The sequence below is a fragment of the Ascidiella aspersa genome, chromosome 9, assembly GCF_963924565.1.
Source record: "Ascidiella aspersa chromosome 9, kaAscAspe10.2, whole genome shotgun sequence".
In the NCBI taxonomy this organism is placed as follows: domain Eukaryota; kingdom Metazoa; phylum Chordata; class Ascidiacea; order Phlebobranchia; family Ascidiidae; genus Ascidiella; species Ascidiella aspersa.
In genome coordinates, this window is record NC_139455.1 from 863,072 (window position 1) to 887,661 (window position 24,590).

At 35.6% G+C, this 24,590-nt stretch overlaps 1 protein-coding gene across 1 annotated transcript; it reads right to left on the reverse strand.

The window, feature by feature from the left end:
• Positions 1 to 313: 313 nt before the first annotated feature.
• LOC146131779 (1-phosphatidylinositol 4,5-bisphosphate phosphodiesterase zeta-1-like) lies at positions 314 to 24,342 on the reverse strand. The gene is made up of 23 exons (XM_083397046.1): positions 24,144 to 24,342; positions 21,192 to 21,365; positions 18,835 to 19,087; positions 18,160 to 18,280; positions 17,162 to 17,314; positions 15,874 to 16,038; positions 15,245 to 15,357; positions 12,672 to 12,897; positions 11,334 to 11,442; positions 10,114 to 10,205; positions 9,517 to 9,703; positions 8,737 to 8,866; positions 7,365 to 7,498; positions 6,913 to 7,086; positions 6,187 to 6,279; positions 5,866 to 6,009; positions 4,846 to 4,973; positions 4,494 to 4,639; positions 3,122 to 3,255; positions 2,670 to 2,843; positions 1,944 to 2,036; positions 1,623 to 1,766; positions 314 to 730 (listed from the first exon to the last, which is right to left on the reverse strand). Exons 1-23 carry the CDS (start codon positions 24,340 to 24,342, stop codon positions 597 to 599), a joined length of 3,420 nt encoding a protein of 1,139 aa, XP_083253172.1. The 3' UTR covers positions 314 to 596.
• Positions 24,343 to 24,590: the final 248 nt, after the last annotated feature.

Sequence of the window (24,590 nt, forward strand, 5' to 3'; positions counted from 1 at the left end):
CGTCACCCTAGTAGGCTTAGAAACCAGGTGTCTGACTATCATATTAAATAAATTTAAGTTTATGTTTTTCAATAGAATATCAAAGTGTTCGATATGAAATAATATCGCGTGTAACCAAGACTTTTTACCTTTTTTTGGTTGACCAACTTATAAAGTGATTGTGTTTGAGAAAACGTAAAACAGTTTGAAATAAAAACAAATCATTCGGAAGTTTTACCGAAGGAACTTGCCCTAATCAGGATTGTAGTGCACGCAGAAAAAAACAACTACCGCCCGGTGATATTCGAACTCACGGCCTCCAGTAAGACGGTCTCTGCTCAGGCTCAGAGGGGAGCAAGTGGAGAACAACTATAGCACCGTTGCCTGTTACATTCTGTTCATAGAACTGGTCTGTGATGAGGATCGAACTCAGCCGTGCTGGGAACGTCGTTCTACCAACTGAGCTAAACAGGCTCAGAGGAAAGCGAGTTGAGAAACAACCATACGCCAACCCCTAAGCTGTATGTTTGCACAACCTCATATTGAAGAGAATCATCGGCCCGTATTGAGCAACTGAAACATTGATATACACAATTTCGTGATAAAGTTTCAGCTTTTCACGCCGAAGCTGATCTTTTTGTTCGCTCTTTTTCCCCTTCCTCTTCGTTTTTCTCCATTGTGACGAAAACAAAGAGCGAGGCGTCCTTGTGTTTGGAGCCGTCACGCTTGAGCAGTGGCACGTGACGGTAGCCTGTAAGGTATTCCCCCAATATGAGATTCGCAGCAGAATGATCAAAAAGGAAATTTATATTTTCAGAACTCATAATAAACTATGATAAGCAGTGTTGAAAATAAGTCAACTTCAGTCAAGTCATTTTTATAAACTAACTTCAAACTAGGTACACTTTGCACGGATCTGTAATGTATTTTGATAATAAATTGCAAAACCAAGAAGGTCGAGTAGATCGACATCATCTTGATTATCAAGAGTCACAGACACATTAACTGAAGATGATACAAGCTCGTATCGAAACGTCTTAATTAAGATGGTGTCGATCTACTCGACCTTTTTGTCTTTGCCATTCATTATCAAACTTCAAATTACTTTACCCAAAATATTTTTGCCAACTTTCGTTTCACCGCACGCCTACTAAAAAAAAATTAAAAAAAATTAAAAAATAATCTTTTTAAGACCCAAGTCAAGAACTTTCCCAAAATATTTTCGATTTTTTTTAAAGTTAAATTTCTCCACACACCTAACTATGTTTACCACGAGCGATTTACCAGCAATTAATTTACCACCAACTTACCACGGGGCAGTGTGTGTTGGTGGGACTCAAAATACTTCCAAATTTTTGTTTAACTACTTAAATTTCTTCGCACGCTGAAACAAAAATTAAAAAAAAAATATTTTTTTTAGACACAAACCAACTCCAGACACTTCACTTAAAATATTATCAATTTGTTTTTGTTTTTCACTAACTTTAATTTCTCCGCACGCCTTCTAAAAAACTCCAAAATAGTACATTTTTAAGATTCCCGTGCCAAGTTAAACCACTTTAGCAAAAAAATTTCCATTTTTTACCAACATTCGTTTGGCCTCACGCCTACTACGAATAATTAAAAACAATTGTCCAACTTACCAAGCGCGACGCTGGTAAAGGGAAGTGTTTGTTGACCAACCCTCTCCGGAGCCCGGTCCCTGTCCTTGACGATGAACTTGACCATGGCCATCTCAGGTTCACGAACGAGGAAGGAAAACTTCTCCTCCCAAACGGTGCTTCCCCCTGCGAGAGAGTCAAGCTGGAGTGAAAATGCGGGAAAATTGATGGGATTGGGAAAACTAATCAATTAAATTGTCACCTAACGTACGGCTGATTAAATAATTACCTAACGAACGGCCAAAAAGAAAATATCGATGAGATCAAACGTTTATCTTGTGTTTTACTTTTTTCATGTTTTACCTTCGTTTTTTGAGGTACAAGTCATCCGATGTGAGACATCTAGCGGATCTCCAGAAATGTCGACTTCGACGAAAAAGTTGGATTGTGAAGAACCTGAACAGACGTTTGCAGAAAACATGAACTTATATAACAAGCAACTAAAGCAAAAGGTTAAGTAAAAATTGCCAGTAATAATACTGTTATGTTTTTCTGTGCGAAAAATGACATTTTTTTACACTGTTAAGAGGACACATAAATTTTTCAAACTTTGTTTTTTTACATTGCGTTTTAGACACATAACAAATAAAGGTGTTAACATTCACAGCGACACGTTTTATATGATACCGTAACCGACGCCATATTATCGGACAAGTACAGATATTAACAATTGATATCAACTCTAAACCAATCATAGCAAGATAGTTTTAAACGAAAATTAATTTTCTTTAAATACTTTCAAAAAGAAATAATATTTTGGAAAAAATGACCATGAGCTCAAAACTCAAAAATACGAAAAAAATCATTTTAGTGAATCGGATTTAATTGAATAAATGTACAAATAATACGAATAATTATAACATTAAAACAAGCTGATTTAGGTTGTTTCAGTTTCAATCTTGTGCAACCAGAACCGCTTGGTTTTTCACAATTTTTTTCCTTTAGGCAAATTATTGCACCGATACTTGATACTTTGGTCTCAAGTCGCGATCCGACCGACCCCGATATTACCGGCGGCCGATAACTCACCGAGGTTCTGTCCGCTGATGACCCGGATCGTGAAAATAATTGCGGAAGTGTCCACCACCTCTAGCGCCACCCGCTGGCGACGTGGTTTGAGGACGTATCCGCAATTACCATTTTGTCGAAATTTTCCCACGCAGGTCTCCATTTCGTCGCACTGGGTCTGGTAGTTCAAGGCGACTGACAAATTAAAATAAATAAATAATTTTTTTTCGAATCGATTTTGTCCAACTACTCCTAATAAGTTTTCGTCAGGGAGTATTTGAAAAATAATCAACAAAAAAGTGAATTTTCTAAAAGCGTAAAAAAATTGAGTTGCCTAAAATCTAGCCAAACTGCCAATAAAGCACTTTTTTGGATGTTTTTTGGTAATTTTGGTAATTAATTTTTGGATAAATCTTGCAATTTTGGGTCGCGACCCATTGGTTGAGCACCGCTGGTCTATAGCTTCTACTCACCCAGCTGGAAACCGGCATTCCACAAAGGTTGAGGGTCGTAGTTGCTGGAATCGGTTCGAATCCCGGCAGGGTAGGTTCGGCTCATGTGCTGTCGGTGGTACTCTATCGCCTCCAGTGGATACTGCTTTGCCAATCTGAGAAGAAAATTACTTTGTTGTAAATCTAATTAGTTTTTACCGACGGCGGAGTTATAGAATTTTGTAAAACAAATTGAATATTTGGTTAGTTATTGGTTTTAAAATTGAATAATATAAAAAATAAAATAATAAATAAGGCTTCTTTTATACCGTGTTTTTTCGTTAACCTTCTAACTAAACTTTTTTTTATCAAAGGTAAAGTTACAAAACTTTAGAACAACTTTTCGATGTTACCTTTATTGGTTTTATCCCCCAATTTGTTTTGGGTATTTCTTTATTGTTTTCATAAAAAAACATTGAATAATTTGTAGAAAATAATAAAAATGTTTTCTTTAAATACAGTAAATAAGTAAAATAAAACAAATTGTTCTATCCTTTTTTTAAACATCATCTTGGACTCATTGAAGTATAATGGCTGGAAGTTGTAGAAAAAGTTAGTAAGAATATCAAAGCCATACATAAGTATAGGCATCATTTTGAACGTTTCGAATAATTCTTTATTCTTTAAAGAGTGATTCAAAACGTTCAGAATTACACCTACTCCAGTATTGGCTTTGACATATTCTTACTATATCTTGGAATCACATAATAACTCAAATTTTACAATACGCTAAAAAGAAATCGCAATACGATTAAACGAAGTTAGTTTACTGGAACTAAAATTGGACGTTTTTCCGTTTAAGTAAATATTTGTGGAATTACGAAATGAGCTGTCGTGATCATCAATAATGAAGATGGAAAATTTGCTATAACAGAAGGTCTTAATTGCTTGAACGAGTATTTTTATTAATGCAATAAGGTAAACGCCAGGTGATTATTATTTCTCCATCTGTTATTCATGTAAATTTAATCTATTTCCTCATCTTGAGTTCGTAGTAACGTTGATGGTATGTGGGCTAGATTTTGGAGTGGTCTACAAAGACCTAATTGAAATTTTAGTCTTAAAAATAAAACTTTGGCGTTGAATGTATTCATATTTTACTTTAATTTCACAGTTTTTGGACCGAAAACAGCAGATTTCTTAAAGTAACTTGTTTTTTGACTTCATTTTTTAAAATAAAAAAAATGTCATCTACGGTCCACGCGAACCAAACTATATTTTAGAGTTCCGCGTGTAAAAACGTTTTAATGACTCCTGTTTTACACAAATTGGTAACTCGCTGTAACAGTACATCTAGCTTGAATGTATATTTATATTTAAGTTAGGATTTAAGAAAAATAACAAAATTGCTTACTTCAGCGCTTTGATCTCGGAGAATGACGATATTTCGTCGAAATTTCTCGAATTCCGGTCAAAACTCTTGAATTTTGAACTTTTGCAGTAAACAACAAGCGCAGAAAGGGATTTGGAAAGACTGGTTTTGGCTGGTTTAGGAGCAATCTGTGGAAAAATGGGGTTGAAATGGGAACGTCGTTCTACCAACTGAGCTAAACAGGCTCAGAGGAAAGCGAGTTGAGAAACAACCATACGCCAACCCCTAAGCTGTATGTTTGCACAACCTCATATTGAAGAGAATCATCGGCCCGTATTGAGCAACTGAAACATTGATATACACAATTTCGTGATAAAGTTTCAGCTTTTCACGCCGAAGCTGATCTTTTTGTTCGCTCTTTTTCCCCTTCCTCTTCGTTTTTCTCCATTGTGACGAAAACAAAGAGCGAGGCGTCCTTGTGTTTGGAGCCGTCACGCTTGAGCAGTGGCACGTGACGGTAGCCTGTAAGGTATTCCCCCAATATGAGATTCGCAGCAGAATGATCAAAAAGGAAATTTATATTTTCAGAACTCATAATAAACTATGATAAGCAGTGTTGAAAATAAGTCAACTTCAGTCAAGTCATTTTTATAAACTAACTTCAAACTAGGTACACTTTGCACGGATCTGTAATGTATTTTGATAATAAATTGCAAAACCAAGAAGGTCGAGTAGATCGACATCATCTTGATTATCAAGAGTCACAGACACATTAACTGAAGATGATACAAGCTCGTATCGAAACGTCTTAATTAAGATGGTGTCGATCTACTCGACCTTTTTGTCTTTGCCATTCATTATCAAACTTCAAATTACTTTACCCAAAATATTTTTGCCAACTTTCGTTTCACCGCACGCCTACTAAAAAAAAATTAAAAAAAATTAAAAAATAATCTTTTTAAGACCCAAGTCAAGAACTTTCCCAAAATATTTTCGATTTTTTTTAAAGTTAAATTTCTCCACACACCTAACTATGTTTACCACGAGCGATTTACCAGCAATTAATTTACCACCAACTTACCACGGGGCAGTGTGTGTTGGTGGGACTCAAAATACTTCCAAATTTTTGTTTAACTACTTAAATTTCTTCGCACGCTGAAACAAAAATTAAAAAAAAAATATTTTTTTTAGACACAAACCAACTCCAGACACTTCACTTAAAATATTATCAATTTGTTTTTGTTTTTCACTAACTTTAATTTCTCCGCACGCCTTCTAAAAAACTCCAAAATAGTACATTTTTAAGATTCCCGTGCCAAGTTAAACCACTTTAGCAAAAAAATTTCCATTTTTTACCAACATTCGTTTGGCCTCACGCCTACTACGAATAATTAAAAACAATTGTCCAACTTACCAAGCGCGACGCTGGTAAAGGGAAGTGTTTGTTGACCAACCCTCTCCGGAGCCCGGTCCCTGTCCTTGACGATGAACTTGACCATGGCCATCTCAGGTTCACGAACGAGGAAGGAAAACTTCTCCTCCCAAACGGTGCTTCCCCCTGCGAGAGAGTCAAGCTGGAGTGAAAATGCGGGAAAATTGATGGGATTGGGAAAACTAATCAATTAAATTGTCACCTAACGTACGGCTGATTAAATAATTACCTAACGAACGGCCAAAAAGAAAATATCGATGAGATCAAACGTTTATCTTGTGTTTTACTTTTTTCATGTTTTACCTTCGTTTTTTGAGGTACAAGTCATCCGATGTGAGACATCTAGCGGATCTCCAGAAATGTCGACTTCGACGAAAAAGTTGGATTGTGAAGAACCTGAACAGACGTTTGCAGAAAACATGAACTTATATAACAAGCAACTAAAGCAAAAGGTTAAGTAAAAATTGCCAGTAATAATACTGTTATGTTTTTCTGTGCGAAAAATGACATTTTTTTACACTGTTAAGAGGACACATAAATTTTTCAAACTTTGTTTTTTTACATTGCGTTTTAGACACATAACAAATAAAGGTGTTAACATTCACAGCGACACGTTTTATATGATACCGTAACCGACGCCATATTATCGGACAAGTACAGATATTAACAATTGATATCAACTCTAAACCAATCATAGCAAGATAGTTTTAAACGAAAATTAATTTTCTTTAAATACTTTCAAAAAGAAATAATATTTTGGAAAAAATGACCATGAGCTCAAAACTCAAAAATACGAAAAAAATCATTTTAGTGAATCGGATTTAATTGAATAAATGTACAAATAATACGAATAATTATAACATTAAAACAAGCTGATTTAGGTTGTTTCAGTTTCAATCTTGTGCAACCAGAACCGCTTGGTTTTTCACAATTTTTTTCCTTTAGGCAAATTATTGCACCGATACTTGATACTTTGGTCTCAAGTCGCGATCCGACCGACCCCGATATTACCGGCGGCCGATAACTCACCGAGGTTCTGTCCGCTGATGACCCGGATCGTGAAAATAATTGCGGAAGTGTCCACCACCTCTAGCGCCACCCGCTGGCGACGTGGTTTGAGGACGTATCCGCAATTACCATTTTGTCGAAATTTTCCCACGCAGGTCTCCATTTCGTCGCACTGGGTCTGGTAGTTCAAGGCGACTGACAAATTAAAATAAATAAATAATTTTTTTTCGAATCGATTTTGTCCAACTACTCCTAATAAGTTTTCGTCAGGGAGTATTTGAAAAATAATCAACAAAAAAGTGAATTTTCTAAAAGCGTAAAAAAATTGAGTTGCCTAAAATCTAGCCAAACTGCCAATAAAGCACTTTTTTGGATGTTTTTTGGTAATTTTGGTAATTAATTTTTGGATAAATCTTGCAATTTTGGGTCGCGACCCATTGGTTGAGCACCGCTGGTCTATAGCTTCTACTCACCCAGCTGGAAACCGGCATTCCACAAAGGTTGAGGGTCGTAGTTGCTGGAATCGGTTCGAATCCCGGCAGGGTAGGTTCGGCTCATGTGCTGTCGGTGGTACTCTATCGCCTCCAGTGGATACTGCTTTGCCAATCTGAGAAGAAAATTACTTTGTTGTAAATCTAATTAGTTTTTACCGACGGCGGAGTTATAGAATTTTGTAAAACAAATTGAATATTTGGTTAGTTATTGGTTTTAAAATTGAATAATATAAAAAATAAAATAATAAATAAGGCTTCTTTTATACCGTGTTTTTTCGTTAACCTTCTAACTAAACTTTTTTTTATCAAAGGTAAAGTTACAAAACTTTAGAACAACTTTTCGATGTTACCTTTATTGGTTTTATCCCCCAATTTGTTTTGGGTATTTCTTTATTGTTTTCATAAAAAAACATTGAATAATTTGTAGAAAATAATAAAAATGTTTTCTTTAAATACAGTAAATAAGTAAAATAAAACAAATTGTTCTATCCTTTTTTTAAACATCATCTTGGACTCATTGAAGTATAATGGCTGGAAGTTGTAGAAAAAGTTAGTAAGAATATCAAAGCCATACATAAGTATAGGCATCATTTTGAACGTTTCGAATAATTCTTTATTCTTTAAAGAGTGATTCAAAACGTTCAGAATTACACCTACTCCAGTATTGGCTTTGACATATTCTTACTATATCTTGGAATCACATAATAACTCAAATTTTACAATACGCTAAAAAGAAATCGCAATACGATTAAACGAAGTTAGTTTACTGGAACTAAAATTGGACGTTTTTCCGTTTAAGTAAATATTTGTGGAATTACGAAATGAGCTGTCGTGATCATCAATAATGAAGATGGAAAATTTGCTATAACAGAAGGTCTTAATTGCTTGAACGAGTATTTTTATTAATGCAATAAGGTAAACGCCAGGTGATTATTATTTCTCCATCTGTTATTCATGTAAATTTAATCTATTTCCTCATCTTGAGTTCGTAGTAACGTTGATGGTATGTGGGCTAGATTTTGGAGTGGTCTACAAAGACCTAATTGAAATTTTAGTCTTAAAAATAAAACTTTGGCGTTGAATGTATTCATATTTTACTTTAATTTCACAGTTTTTGGACCGAAAACAGCAGATTTCTTAAAGTAACTTGTTTTTTGACTTCATTTTTTAAAATAAAAAAAATGTCATCTACGGTCCACGCGAACCAAACTATATTTTAGAGTTCCGCGTGTAAAAACGTTTTAATGACTCCTGTTTTACACAAATTGGTAACTCGCTGTAACAGTACATCTAGCTTGAATGTATATTTATATTTAAGTTAGGATTTAAGAAAAATAACAAAATTGCTTACTTCAGCGCTTTGATCTCGGAGAATGACGATATTTCGTCGAAATTTCTCGAATTCCGGTCAAAACTCTTGAATTTTGAACTTTTGCAGTAAACAACAAGCGCAGAAAGGGATTTGGAAAGACTGGTTTTGGCTGGTTTAGGAGCAATCTGTGGAAAAATGGGGTTGAAATGACTTAGTATGAAGCGTCATGTACTTTGAATGGCTGGAGTTAAAATGCATATGGGCTAAATGGGTGTTGGGGAACATCTCGACAAAGGTCAGTTTGCTAGCTCGCTTTAAAACAACTCTTATTTTTTTAAACCTTATAGCTTTAAAAATTGACACAAACAAATGTGTAAATAAATCAAGAGTTAATCAAAACGTTCACAACATGCTACCTTCTTCTGTATGGGCTTTGATATTCATTTTACGAATGTGTAAATAGTTTACATGTTGGTCATTTTAACAAGACAATGACAATAATTAAAGAGGTAAAAAATTACATTTATTTCATGTTTTTTGTTTCGGTACCTTCATTAGAACCCACATTACGTCATACAAAGTAAGCAATACTTTCGTCACAAAATGCCAGTTGTGACGAAACAAATGTCAAGCAAGCTAGATTCCCTATGTAATGTATATAATGTAGGCTATAAAATTTGAACTTGGCTTTTTAATTTACAGTAAAAAATTTCCTTGAACTAGACCCAAACCAGGAGACTCTTTCGCTGTTTCCTGGGAAAGTTAAATATTGCAAAAGGTTCTGATTTCGTCGATATCTTTTTTTTCCCACCTCGGAACTTTTTCGTGACGTAGTAGGATCGCTGGCGGATGAGTGCGCGGTCGCGTTGCTTCGGGTGGATGAGCGGGAGCTACCGGCACGAAGAAGATACGACAACTTGGTGTCGCTGCGCGCCCTGGGAACTTTCCGCACGCTCACTTCCGCGTATGACGTCGTGTCCCGACGGGGAAGCGCTATTAACACATCCTGGGGAAGCGAAATAGCATTGATTTGACGATTTGACGAAATAGCCGAAACAGAAATATACATTTTGCCTGAAGAAGGAAAATTTAAATTAAGAAACTGATGATGCCTAATCCTAAGTCGATATTTCTGCAATATTTTAAGAAATTATTTCTGTTTATACCTGAATGGTTGGTGATTAAAAAGGGTGCGGCAAGGAAAAAGGGTAAAAAACAATATTTAAAAGAAAAACCAAACGAAAAATTCATCTAGTCATTTTGATGTTTTTAAAGGAATCTTATTTTGCAGAGAAATTACAGCTTGGTTCAAAAAATACACAAAATACCTCATGAATAGTTATTCATCCTGAAAGTTTGCAGTAAACAAGATTATCTACCCCTGGTTTAATAAAATCAACCTTTATTCGTTTTTACCTTGGCCGAATCCTCTTCAATGACGTCATCATCATCATTCGTTACGTCACACCAGTTGTTATTAATCGAGTTAAGCTTGGGAAGTTTCTTGCCTGAAGCGAAAACTTTATTTGTGATTTTTTGATCGATTTAAAGCAGCACAAAAAATATGAACAAAACTAAAATTCAGCAAAAAAAAAACTTTAAATTCTTTCGAAATAACAGAGCTTTCATTTTTTAAGAAAATCCAAAGCGCACAAATGTGTAAATATAATTCGTTTAAAAACATATTTTAACATTTAAATTACTCTGGACTCGGGAGTGGGACTTGGGGTATTTTTATCCGACTCCGCAGCCCTGCCAAAAATAGGTTAATTAATTATTCATCAAACATAAGGAGGCTGGTCTTGCCGAGTATTTTAAATAAGGTTCCTTGTTATAGAACCTTTAACAAGAAAAAATTAATCAAGCCTAAACATAAATAGACTCAGCAATAGCACAGCCTTTCCTATCAAGGTGATATTTTTAACTGGCCGAAGTTGTCTTTATCTTATATTAAGGCGTTTAATTCTATTTTGAAGCGTTTCTAAAATAGATAATTGTTAACGTTTGTCAAGAAAATTTAAGTGCAATTGCCACGATCGTTTTGTGCATATTAGTCAATATCAAACAAATATCAAGCTTATAAAGAAGTAGGTTGCATTCCTTGAATTCGAAAATTAAGCGTATTTTACACAATGTGCCTCACACTAATGTATTGTACTCGATGTCTGGAATCCTTTCCCAATTTTGACGACCGGTAGTAGTAAAGAAATAAGAATAACACGACCGGACTATTTATATACCAGACTTGGGCAACTTGGTTATTCTATTTTCCCAGCTCGACGAATTAGAGCGATTTTCTGCTAATTCCAATTTTAATCAAGTTTGTGAATAACCATCGTGTCCTAATTTTAGTTTTATCTAATTTTCAATTTTACCTAAATTGTTGCATTTACTGCGTTTTTCAGTTTCTTAGTTATAGAGCTTGTAGCCGAACAGGGGAACTAATAAGCCTCTAATTCCAATCTAATTAAATTGAACTGAAAAGCTCTAATTTTAAATCATCTAAAAGCTAACCTGAAAACTACAGTTGCCAAATTCCGATGTACACGGCTTGAGACATTTTTGAGCAGTTGTTTTTATTTTTACTTTTGGGAATTATTTTTTTCGCCATTGAGTAGTATTTTTTTTGTATATTTTTTTACCTTTCAGCAGTATTTTTCCCCTCAGGGCCGATGGTGAGGGTAAACTATCTTCTTTCCCTTCTGGATTTATGGAGGTCACTAGAAGCTCACTGCCAAGGATTTTCTGCAAAATATAAAGTTCAATATTTGAGGTTAAGGTGGTGGGGTGTATGGGAACAACGACACCACACACCTCTCAAGCACCCACATTAAGTGGCCATGACCTTCCCCGCCCCAAACTACAATTTTGCTTATTTTTTTAACTAGATGGTTGCATTATTTCAGATCTGTTTCTTAAATGTCTTTGCCCATTTTGATAAAATAGTTTTGTCCCAAAGGCGGCGTACTTCCCCCTCGCACCCTCGAAAATAAAAGTTTGGGCAACTTAAACAATATTGAAGCATTTTTTCGTATTAAAGCATTTTGTTTAACGCAATAACATCTTTGTACAGCAGCTTTTGTATTAAAAGTAACACCTCTTCAACCTAAAACGTTACCAACTAAACGAACTCTGCAATGATTAAGTTTACTATGTGCCTAATGCGTCACGCCTCAAATCAGATTGAAAGCATTGTCATTTTAAACCAAATTAACGCATTGTTTTCAATTAGACTTGATTCTGTTGTAATTTGCGGGTTTGAGCAAGTGTTTTTAAGATTATTTGTTGTATGGCATTCTCGTAATAACATAACTTTGTGATGTCATCCTTAAAATTGTAATGCCCTCTCTGAACAAAAGTCCAGGGTCCGCTTTGCGAGAATGGGTAACATCAACATCTTTGTAATATAGCTTTTGTATTGAAACTAACAATTCTTCAACCTAAAACTTGAACCAAATAAACGAACTGTGTTTTGTTGTTTAGTCACTATTTCGTGACGCACGCTATAACCGTATAACGTTGCTACCGAGAGTTGTTATGCGGATAACAAATGTTGAGATGTCTCCGTGACACAAAGGACACAACACACCGCGAATGTCTGGAGCGCTTAGGTAAAAACACAAACAGAAGGAGCTTTAATCCAAACAGGAAGACATCGTAAACTTTACGCGATGCATTGCGCAAAAGGCCTGCATTGACATGTTTAACGGAAGATTCGGTTTCTAAGAATTGAAAATAAAATGAGCGAATGGTAGAAATGGCTTGCATAACAAGGAGTAGCTAGCATTTTGTGAACGTGTCAAATGAATCTTAAGATAATAGTTTGGGGTTTTAGTTAGAATAAAAATCAAAGCCCATAGCATTTTGTGAACGTTTCGAAAAAAATTAAATATAATGGCTGGAGGTTGTAGTTAGACGTAGAATAAATATAAAATGCTCCCAACTTTTCTTACTAAATAACAATAAAAGGTCACCTGTAGATAGAATGCCATCCGGTCCTGCTGGGCCACACTGCAGTGGTTCTCAATGCTCAGGATTAAGGGAAAGAGAGTTGTCTCGAAAGCGTACTCGGCAATGACCTCTATCGCGTCCTTGAACTTGATTCTCGACGTCAAAGTGTACCCGTGGTAAATGAGTGGTTCGCCATCCGATCCATCCCAACAGTCAAGTTCAACACAACGGCAACCCATCAGCAACGCGCTGTGTGTAAAAGTTTCAGTAACACGCTATACATAAATGATTAAGTATCATCACTAAAACACTACCCGATAATGTAGCAGCAACATTATATCCGTAAATGTATCATTAACGCCGTATTAGTAAAAGTATGAGCAACATACTACGTAAATGTAGCAGCAACATTCTATACGTAAGAGAATCAGCAACACACTACCCGTAAATGTATCAGCAACACACTATTCGTAAAAGTATTAGCAACACACTATGCGCAAAAGTATCAGCAACATTCTACAAGTAAAAGTATTCTCAACACACTACTCGTAAAAGTACCAGCAATGAGCTATAGGTAAAAGTATCCGCAAGACACTACACGTAAATGTATCAGCAACATTCTATAAGTAAAAGTATACTCAACACACTACTCGTAAAAGTATCAGCAACGTACTATAGGTAAAAGTAGTATCCGCAAGACACTACCCGTAAATGTATCAGCAACATTCTATACGTAAAAGTATTAGCAACACACTATGCGCAAAAGTATCAGCAACATTCTATAAGTGTAAGTATTCTTAACACACTACTCGTAAAAGTACCAGCAATGAGCTATAGGTAAAAGTATCCGCAAGACAGTACCCGTAAATGTATCAGCAACATTCTATAAGTAAAAGTATACTCAACACACTACTCGTAAATGAAAAACGTCACAAAGTTATTTGTGATATCACAAAACAATTTTAAAGGTTTAAAGGTGTTATGAGCCACACGGCGTAGCTATTGTACGCATAGCGCATTTGGGCCGAATAGATTTGCCTAAAACGGACAAAAACAATAAGAAAAACGTATGGACACAAACCCCCCAAAATATGTTGGTTTACATAATAATTTGCTTTTGTAGGAGTATGGCCTTAAATGTTAAAACAAATTGCTCAACAAAACACAAATTGCGAGCAAGCAATACAAAATTTCAGATCGATAAATTAGCAGGCACCTGTTTGTATAGGAGGATCTGACATGTGATGTCTGTTTGAACAAGATTTCCCGAAACGATTATTTTCCCAAGGGTTTGGGATTGATTAATGAGTAATAGCTACAGCAAGAAATAGCGATACAGCTTAAGAGGGCGCAATAAAGCCGTGTTAAGCAAACCTGTGTCGTTTGGCAGATTTAGGAAGACATTTCGAGGTTTTAAGGCTGTATGTGAGAAACTATCTAATTAACATGTCGTCAAATCCAGTTTTTTAGGACATTTTGAAAAGTCCCAGAAAATAAATTAAGTTAAACGTTAAACTAATAAAATTAGTATCTCGTCGGATTATAAGCAATAACTTAACTAAAAACAAACGTACACGCAATACGCAGCAAATTTTGCTTTATGTAAAAAGATTGAGATAAATAACTCAATTTTATAAAACAAATGCTAAATAAAAACAATTTGTTTCCACTCAAGTTATGGGTCCGAAAGACTTAGATCAAGTCAAGGTATTTAAAACTAGTGGCTCACATCAAGTCATTGAGTCATTGACTCATTACAACACTGACTTAATCGCTATTGCAGAACAATCTTCAAGTATTTTTCTTGCAACAACTGGACAATCTTGGATTTTACGTTTACTAAAAAAGTTAGATTTTCATTGCAGCATATTGGAGTTTTGGAGATCACAAGAAATATCACTTCCTTAAAAAAATTAAAATTGTATCAACGTTTGAATAAATCTTTATTCAGTTCCTATGGGCTTTGATATTTCGCCAAACCGTTGTTATCCATTATAAATGTGTCCTTGCCGAAAGAACGACTTTATAATCGATAAAATGGCTTGTAGCAACAGTGTATTCATGTTGTTATCCATTCACATCATATCTTAACGCATGAATAAATAATAGGATATAAAACTTAAACATAAACCTTACAAAAATGTCCTAGATTGGTGTTTTTTTGGCTACCATAGTACGCCGAAATAAGTTCAAAATTAATCGGAATAACACTTAAATGCAAAATAACGTTTTAGTCTTAAAGGCTGGAGTCCCTTAAAAAAAATTGCAGGCAATTTAAGAGAAATACCGGAAAATTAATTACTATAAAAAAACATAGAATCGGCTTAAGTTTTTCGCGTTTGCAAAACCTGACAAATTCCACACCATTATTTTTAAATGTGTTTGTTTACAGTAATAATTAGTAACAATAAAGTTTGCAAGCAATATGTACTTTATTATATAAACTGTTGATACTAGACATAGCAATATTAATCAAAAACAGCTCCTCTGGTAATTGTAATTCTTAACCAACGTTTCGGCAACCTATGCAAGTGAGCTTACGAAACGTTGATTAAGAATTGCAATAACCAGAGGAGCTGTTTTTATTAGTATTTACTTCATGTATGCGTCTGTGCTGCTGGGCTCAGTTAGTTGGTCTCCAGTAAGGTAAGTATTGTGGGATGAAGCGATGTAATAGTGGGAGAGCGGCTGGCGCATGTCTTGGTAGGCCTGCAAAGAAAACACAAAAACCTCAAGATAACGAACTAGACGTTTGTATAGGACAGGGGTCCTTAAACTCTTTTTGAAGCGGACCCCTGTCGTCAGTCTAAGTCTCTTTAGTTGGAGCATTATTTGAAGGTGCTACAAAAAACATAGTGTACCGTACTTATTGTTATTTATATTTATGAATATTTGTATTCAGTCATATTTGACCTTAAAATTCAGGCGTGCTACAAGCGACTGAAATAAGGTAAAAAATATGAGTCTACTTTTCAAAAAGAGCCATGATTTGACCCCCAGTTATTCGGGGATAGGGTGTTAATATTTCTTCAAAAATTCATAAATGACGAAAATTTCTAATTGGGCTAAAAAGCAAAAGCTCCATAACTCGAGAAATAACAAAGATTTTTAGTCAAAAGTTTCACACATTACTTAATGCAACATATCTATCCAACAATCAGACTTTAATTTAAAAAATATGATTAAAATTGCACTAAACTGTACATTTTCAGTCAACACACATACCTGGTCATGTCGCCAATCAAAGAGCTCGCAATAGTTGGATGAGAGGTAGAGCGAAAATCCGTAAATTGTCATGAGACCAGCGTCCCGTGCCCGATCGTCCCACTCAAAATCATCCACGAGTTTCGAGCAATCTTTCTCGATAACTTCCAAATCTCCCTGCGTCTTCTGCAAGTTGGAGGTTTTTTTTAGAAATGCACAAAATATTAACTGGGTTTGGCAGTGTTGTAAGTCATTTCGAATAAATAACAAGTCAAGTCCCAGTCAATTCATTAGTAGAGCAAGTCAATTTTAAGTCAAGTCCTTGTCATAATAAATACGTTAAACTGTTAAAACTGATGAACTCGTCCGATTATGAGCAAAACTAAAGTAAAAAACAACATCAACGCATCATATGGCAAGTAAATTGTTTTAAGTGCAAAAAAGATAAGTAACCCAATTTTATAAAAAAGTTTCTTACTGTGAACAGTTCATTTTACCCGAGTCATTTGTCCAAAAGATTTAAAAGCAGTGACCGAGGAAAAACAACAAAATAACAAGAAACTGTTGAACGCAAAAATGAAATAAATACGCGATTTTGCCAAAACTGTTTTAAAATGAATAAAGCATCTAATTTTACGTTATTTGACAAATTGATTAATTCGAAGTCAAGCCATTTGAATAAATACTTAAGTTAAGTAAAGTCATATAAAAACAAAGACTTAAGTGCATTGATACGCTGAAAGCTATCGCTCAACGAATCTGTCAATCATTGATGCAAGCAGATTAGAAAAACAAATAAAACCAAGTGTCCTATCGCAAGGATCAAAAACATACGACCTCCGGCCATACCGAGACAGTTAAGTGAGTTTGAGTTGGGACTTTACAATATAAGGAGTAAAAAGTGTCATAAAATTATGAAAATTTCAGCACAAAAACAGCGCGGAATTGCGTTATAAACCAGCGTCAAAAGTAATCTTAACTTCATCGCACTTGCGCCATAACCCACTTGAATACCATTTGAGTAAGGACTTTCAACACTGCTAAAGTAGTAAAAAATTTTTAGGAAAACACAGCGTGGAAATTGCATTAGAAGCCAGCGTCAATAAGATTATTTATGCCAATAAATTGACGTCAGTCGAACCCACTTGACTACAATACCCTTCGAGTTAGGACTTCACAACACTGGTAAAGTAATAAAAAGTGTCATAAAAGTTATGGAAATTTTGGAGAAAAAATGTGTGGAAATTGCATTATAAACCAGCGTCAATAATATTATTTACGCCATCAAGCTGACGTAAGTCAAACCCACTTGAATAAACTTGTAAAGCTCCCGAACAGTTAACGAGTGCTGGTCAGCCGAAGTTTCGTTGAAAAGACTGAGAACTTCAGGGCGGCAAAGCAGAGTGCTGTAAAACTCGAAGAAGCCACGGAAATCACATTTGCCGTCCGCCGATGCGAACCTCTGCAAAAACAAGCCGATAAAACAGGCGTTATTGGATTGCGGTTCACCAAGAAACTGAAAAATTCACTTAAAGCAGGGGTTCTTAAACTTTTTTTACCGCGGACCATTGAAAAAATATTTGGCTTCGCGTGAACCACAGCGGGCAAGAACATTTCAGACATGAAGTCATAAATTGACGCCACAATACAAATAAACTTCATAAATATATGTTGGTCTCAAGCCAAAAAAAGTAAAATGGAGTCTAAACACAGTCAGAAAAAATGATTGAAAATTGATTACTTTTTAAATATACACTAATATTTCAATTAGGCCTTCATGGACCCCCTAAAACTAATTCACGGGCCCAAGGGGTCCAAGAACCCCTGTCGTAAAGGAATAGTTATCAACCTTTTTGTAAAAAAAATTAAAAAAATTACGCGACTCACTTCCTACAAAACAATGATGTTATAACTTACAATCGTAGACTGCAAAACAGTTGCAAATACAACAATGTCATCAGTTTTTAATCGATATTTCGCAAACTTGCCCTTAAGCATACATGAGTAACACAAAAGATATTATCTAAAAATTAAATTTGAGGCGCACTTAAGGATCTAATGAGAATCACAATTTAAGAATGACTATCATAAAAGCATAAAACCGTCGTTTTGAGAAACATTTTTTGAAATACGCTATCATTAATAAAATTTTAAACTTTAAATATTGTAGCCGAGGTAAAAAATCCAAAGTTATATTTTAAAACTGTCGCCTAAAATTAAATAAAAAAATAACTTTAGTGCTTGTCAGGAGCATATGGTTTTCAATGACAAAAATCGATGAAACCTTATTTCCAACATACACCCTACCGAGAAGATTTCTTTTGCGTTTTTCGTCGAGACGTTTTGACCAAGGTTTTTGACCACTTCGTCGTACGTCACGTGACCTCTTCCACCGATGTCTGATTTGTAGAACTTTTCCCAAATTATTGTAAAAATTGAAATTGGACTGGTTAAGAAAGATTACTGAAGCAGCTTAATATTTAGGGCAAATTAACCACACGTCAGCTATTTTGAACCCTTTAAACCCTTTAAAGGCAATGTTTATCGTCTTTTAGTTACTAAGTTTAACAGTTTTTAAAGGTTATACAATATAACAATAGGCAGTCATTTAAAGGCAGCATATAAGAAAATCACTTTTAAAAATGAAAACGATTTAACCTAACCTTTGAGAATAATGGTTGGAGGTTGTAGTAAGACGTGGAATGAATATCAAAGACCATACAGAAGTAGGTAGCATTTTGTGAACGTTTCGAATAATTATTCATGGATGTTGAAAATAAATAGGATTTATTTAAAACTTTCGCAAAATGCTACCTACTACTGTATGGCCTTTAATATTCTTGCTACGTCTGACGTCACAATGTTACGTCATAACGTAACGCCGCATACGTTAAAACGTGGCTTTGATATTCTTACCACGATTTAAATTAACTTTCACTCTTTCGGAAAACTACAAAAAAAAAGTTTTTGCGAAAAGGATATAGTTCGTTCTGTAAGCGAGGTTTGAGCGAGTGAATCTGCTTCTTTAGATAGTTGAGTCCGTGGACCCAGAGACGAGCCGTTTCATCGTCAGGAGCAACAAAGTTGAGAGGAAGTCGTGATGAGCTGTCGAAGACGATGGAGACGCAGTCGGAGCGATGGAACTTGCTCCTGGAGGAGGAGGGAGTGAGAGGAATGGAGGTGGAGCGCCTCTCACTCCTACCGAAACAAACCGACTTGATTTCACGGAGATCAACTGAAAATATAGGAAAAATGAGTTTGTTAAAGAAGCAAGAAGCTTTTGTTTGAAAAAAAAGTTTGTTAATGATGAAAAGGTTGTTTGGAGAACGTTAGGGTTTTGTTATGTTGTTATTTACTTTGTAGCATTTGGTGGCTACTTTGCAATACTTAACTTTTTAGTTTTATTAGAATAAATATCAAATCCCGCACAGAAGTAGGTAGATTGTTCCCATCAATCTCAAGATAATGACTGGAGGTTGTTGTTAAACGTAGAATGAATATCAAAGCCATATAGAAATTAGTAGCATTTTAAACGTTTGGAATAAATCTTAAGATAATAGTAGGAGGTTGTAATTAGACGTAGGATGAGTATTAAGGCACAAACAGAAGTAGGAAGCATTTTTAACGTTTCGCATAAATCTTTATTCATTTTCAACATTGTTTTTATTTCATTACAATAGCGAAAAGGTTAAGAACCATATCACAAGGAACAACTTCAAAGCCAATCGAACACACAGCCTCGTCCATTACCCACTCAGTTATCACAAGTAAGTAGCAGTTTGTAAACGTTTCGAAATACATCTTTATAAATTTTCAACATTGCTTTTATTTTATTACAAGTTATAGCGGAAAGGTTAAGAACCATTGGTTTAACACAACAATCAACTTCAAAGCTAGCCAAGTCATACAACGTCGTCCATTACCGGCTCAGTTTAGTCACAAAATCGTGCCACAGTTGCACGGAAAGGTGACAAGCACAAATATTAGCTCGCCAACTTCGAGTCCCACCCATTGTCTCCCCCCTCGACAAACAATCGCGTCGAGAGGCGCCGCTGACAATCGCCATTATGACGTAACAACCATTAAATTATTATGAGGGAAGCGTAGTCGCTTTACGCACCTGAGTTGAATGGTTTTGTCTAATATAAAAGCTATGTCAATGTTAAAAGACGAATTGAAATTTGAATACAAAAAGCTTTTGCACAACTTGATTTATCTGGACAAAGTCAAGATTCTGAAAAGTTTAAGAAATCAATCTTAGGCTTTAATATATTTTAATGGCTTGTGAAAGGCGCCAATAAGACCCTACACTTGCATCCATCGAATAACGACGCAAAAAAGTATTGTTGTATATCCGCTGCGATCAAATATTATCACAATAACATGCATAATAATAGTATCCTAATATATAGACATCTGGTCTATATAATGTACAGCTATAAAGCAACAAGGCAGTTCTTAGGATTTAAGAAAAATGTCCTAGAAGCTTTATATCTTTAACCGGTCAAAGTCAAGATAGTATTCCTTCACAAATGTTTTATGCTTTTATTCCAGTTGATTTAGCGCGTATAAGGGGCCGATGAAACACTCCTACATTATAATTATGCCATCAGAATGGCGCCGACACAACTCTTGCATATGCATCGAGTAACGACTCTGCAAAGTATCGGGTATCTGCTGTGTTGAAATATTACCAAAACAATAAGTTCGAGGTGGTCCTAGTTTTTCACATATATAGGCACTTGGTGTATGATGTCGAACAATGCATTCATTATACCCAAACCAACAAATCTTTAACAAAAACTACAAAAAACTTTAACGTTAAACAGTAATAATTTTTTTCTTATCACCTTTTTTCAAAAGCTTTGGAGCATATTGGTTGGAGGATGCAGTAGAACGTAATAAGAATGTCAAAGCCCACAAAAGTAAGTAGCATTTACAGAAGTAGGCAGCATTTTCAAAGTTTCTAATGGCTTTCCGGGTTTTTTAAGGCATTTTATAGTTTATTGGGTTATATTTTTGTCCGAACTTTCTATAGCAGGGATTCCCAAACTGTGTTCCTCGAGAGACTGCCAAAGTGTGCCGCAAAACTTTTTGTAATTTTAGAAAATAAGTTATTTGTATTACCAATAGGCATACACGCAAGTATTTCAGACTTAAATGCGCACTACCCATTACAAATGAATCACATTGAAACATTTAAATACAGTTTGTCGTGTGTATGTCTTCTAATTGTAAAATGTCTATAATGAGCACGCACTTGTTTTTTTAATCTAAAATATCGGTATTGGAATAACAACATTAAGAGGCAAACAAAAACACAAAAAACTAGCAGGCACCTGTTTTCTCACGTCCAACTGGGAAACCGCAGGTGTTTCGAACGGAAACATACTTGAAATACAGGAAGCTTCCGTCCACTCTGCACCGCTTGGGGTCGCTGCGTCCCGACCAGCGCTTGCGGCGAATTTTTTCGAGGATTTGGCCTTGCTGGAGCCGCGCCAAGCATCGGTACACTGGGGTTGAAGGTCAAAGGTTAGATGGGAAGATCATATAATAGTCCAATGTTGTAAACAAGTCATTTTTAAATGACTTAAGTCCCAGTCAAGTCATGTCAAAAATAACTTAAATCGAAGTCAAATCGATTGCAAAAATAACCAGTCAAGTCATTATTAGAGCAAGTCAATTTCAAGTCATAAAAGTAAAACCTTACAATTGTTAAACTCGTCCGATTATAAACAACAATTCAACTAAAAAAAAAAATAAACTGCAAAAACTCGGGACAAATTTTAATGAAAAACACTTAATTGAAGCCAAACATATTTCACAAAATGGCTTTTGGTCAAAAGACTTAAGTTAAGTCAATAACTGAAGTCATTATTATGTAAAAAATATAAGAAATGTAATTGGGTCCAGTTTGTAAGATAGACCATGGGCCGTATGATTTGCGGGTTAGCTAAACTGTTGAGCTATAATTTCTATAATCGTTGGGTATTATTTAATTGTTAACTATATGCTCGAAAAATTGTGTCTAAAGGTAAAAGGATTGGTTGGATTGCTAACCATGGCCGAGATGGCGACATCAGTTACTATCGGACCAGCAACGATAGCACCCAAGTATCGGACAAGTACCGATACTAACACTTGGTTTGATTATCGCGTTCGATCCTTTAATGTCGGACACTCCAAGGTAAGTAAATGTCTATACACAGCTGACAATTGTCCAAAAATCCCCCTTCAAAAAACAAATTAAAAATTGGAAGAAATATGATTTGTCTAGTCACAAGAAAAAACACGGAATGGACACCCGTATGACGTCAAGCATTGACGTCACACAAACCATCCAATAGGATCACAACGAGGCCAGCAGTGTTGGACCGGATCAGCATGTTTGGTTTAACGCCCGTCTCTAAAACTCGCGGTTCCGCATTTTCATTGGGAGTCATTCTCACGAGCTCGTTTTAACGACTCTGGTCTTGAGAGTCTGTTTCGCGACAGAGTTAAGCCTTAACCAGACGACTGTCACGTCTGCAAACAAAAGTGAATCACCAACACAGAGCGCATACGGGCGGGCGGAGAAGCTACGATGTGCAAACAGCAAGTGTTGGAGGCGCTAGATCTAATCTTACTGGTGGTGTTCATTTTAATCAGAATTTTCTTTCGAATGCCAACAACTGCCAAGTTTGTGGCTCACATTTGCCGGGAATTATAAAGTCCATAAAGAATAAATTATATCGTCGTGCGTAAATTAATGATTTTACAGGCCTTTAATCTCTTAAAATATATACATATGCTACTACTGACGTAATTAGCTGCGGCTTTTAAGTATTCCAATTCCAGAATCAAAATTTTCTTTCGAATAACCGAATCTGCCTGGATACGAATGATGAAAAACAAACGATTCTGGTTGCACATCAATCATAAATATTAAACTAAGTACAGAACTTAGTAAACCGAAAAGTTTAACTTCACCTACAAGTATTTTGCAGGATATTTGGAAAATACGATACGCGAGAAATACGTTGGGTTGTGACGTTTAAGAACTAATTAGCAATCTAAAGAGAGCCTTATTAGTCGCCAAGGATTATATTTACAAGCGTTCTACGGCATCATGCATATTTCATGGTTCATTGATGCTACTAATTAATCCCGTACCTTGTATACCGAAGCAGAAACACCATCAGCATGCAGATTAACAACCGCGCATTAAATATTCACGCATATCTATCCCTACTGGGTTATAAAGATATAAGGCCTAGATTACGTTCAATGTTCATGTATCTATCTATCTTTGCACTAAAACAGAGAAATTTGGTATATATATTTTACTTTATCGAAAAAAAAATGTTTAAGATACAACAACAGTTTATTTTTAGGTGATCCCACCTATACGGCAAAAATGTAAGAAAAAGGTGGCCATACTTCCATGTGAACTTACTTAGAGGTCAAATCGCGTCCTAGATATTAAAAATGGCCAACGACACCAACGAATGACATAAATCAGTGGTTATTTACCTTTTTTCTATCGCCTTCCCTCAAAAAACGCGTTTATTAGGTTTAAAATGGCTAAAGTTAAACTTGAGACACGCATTGCGCACACAAAAACTATCAAAGAAAAATTTATTAATTTTCCCTGGGCCCTAGAAATCGACTACTAAGAAAACTACCAGAACATTTACTTAAAATTTGCCTAAAACGTTATCATGTTTTTCACCATTTAAGAGGGTCAATGAAAGTGATAAAATTAAGTAAAATCAAAATCTAGGCTCAATAACAATTGCTATTCCTGGGAACTCACAAGACGATTAGGTTAAACAGCAAAAAACTTTAAAAATGTAATGGGTGTGAAAAAGTTGATAAAATTCTAAGATGGTGCTTCTATAACTATTTTTAACGCGGCCCTCAACTATAGTTTTTATTCATTTGGACCAGGATCGGTATGTATTCTAGAGATGACGTCATAAATTGACGTCATAAAACAAGTATACCTAAACCTGCTGTTTCAGGGGTTCATGAACCCCTAAACTACCCCAAAAAACCCAAAGGGTTCAATAAAAACTGGCAGATAAACTAAAATGTAATTTGGAATTTGTTTTTATGTAATTAAAACTTTGAGCTTATTTCAGTATTTCAAAAAGGCGTCATTGGTATCGGTTGACAAAACTGTAAAAAATCGGATGTCGGTATCGGTCCTAAAAAGGGACGATCTATACCACGTAGGCTACCCCAAATGGGTCCACGGACCCCAGTTTAAGGACCCTAGATCAAGGAAATTGAAAATTCAAGGAACTCACCAGACGACTTGGTGGAAACAGCAAGAGCCTCTTGTACGCGGCTGGGATAGTTGGCGAGTGCGCTGTTCGCTTTGGCTCCCGACTTGTGCAGTAGGTTTGCTACTCTGAGCTTCGGGGACAAATGTCCATGCGATGTTTTGACACACCTGAAGTCTTCTGATTCATTCTGGCTGTTGAATGACCTCTCGCCCAGCGCCATGGCATCCGAATTTGTGATTGGTTACCTTTCAAGACCTGAAAAGTCTACCTGGGAGTCTATGCCGTGTGAAGGCACCGCAGCAAAAAAAGAAAAAAAAACTGTTAAAAACGAAGAAAAACAAACATTTTTTGATCTGAACTTAGTTACTCATAGAATGAATATAAAACCCTATACCGAAGTAGAAAGCATTTCGAAACGTTTTGAATCATCTTTATTTATTTTCAACATGAAAAGTCATTAAAAATGTT

Bases quoted from the DNA above. Each gene is read 5' to 3' on its own strand.
- LOC146131779 (XM_083397046.1), bottom strand. From the start codon at position 24,342: ATGGCGCTGGGCGAGAGGTCATTCAACAGCCAGAATGAATCAGAAGAC. The intron at 11,443-12,671 runs GTGACCTTTTAT...TATATTTTGCAG, and splicing joins GGATGGCATTCTATCTACAG to AAAATCCTTGGCAGTGAGCT. The intron at 4,974-5,865 runs GTAAGTTGGACA...AATACCTTACAG, and splicing joins CTTTACCAGCGTCGCGCTTG to GCTACCGTCACGTGCCACTG.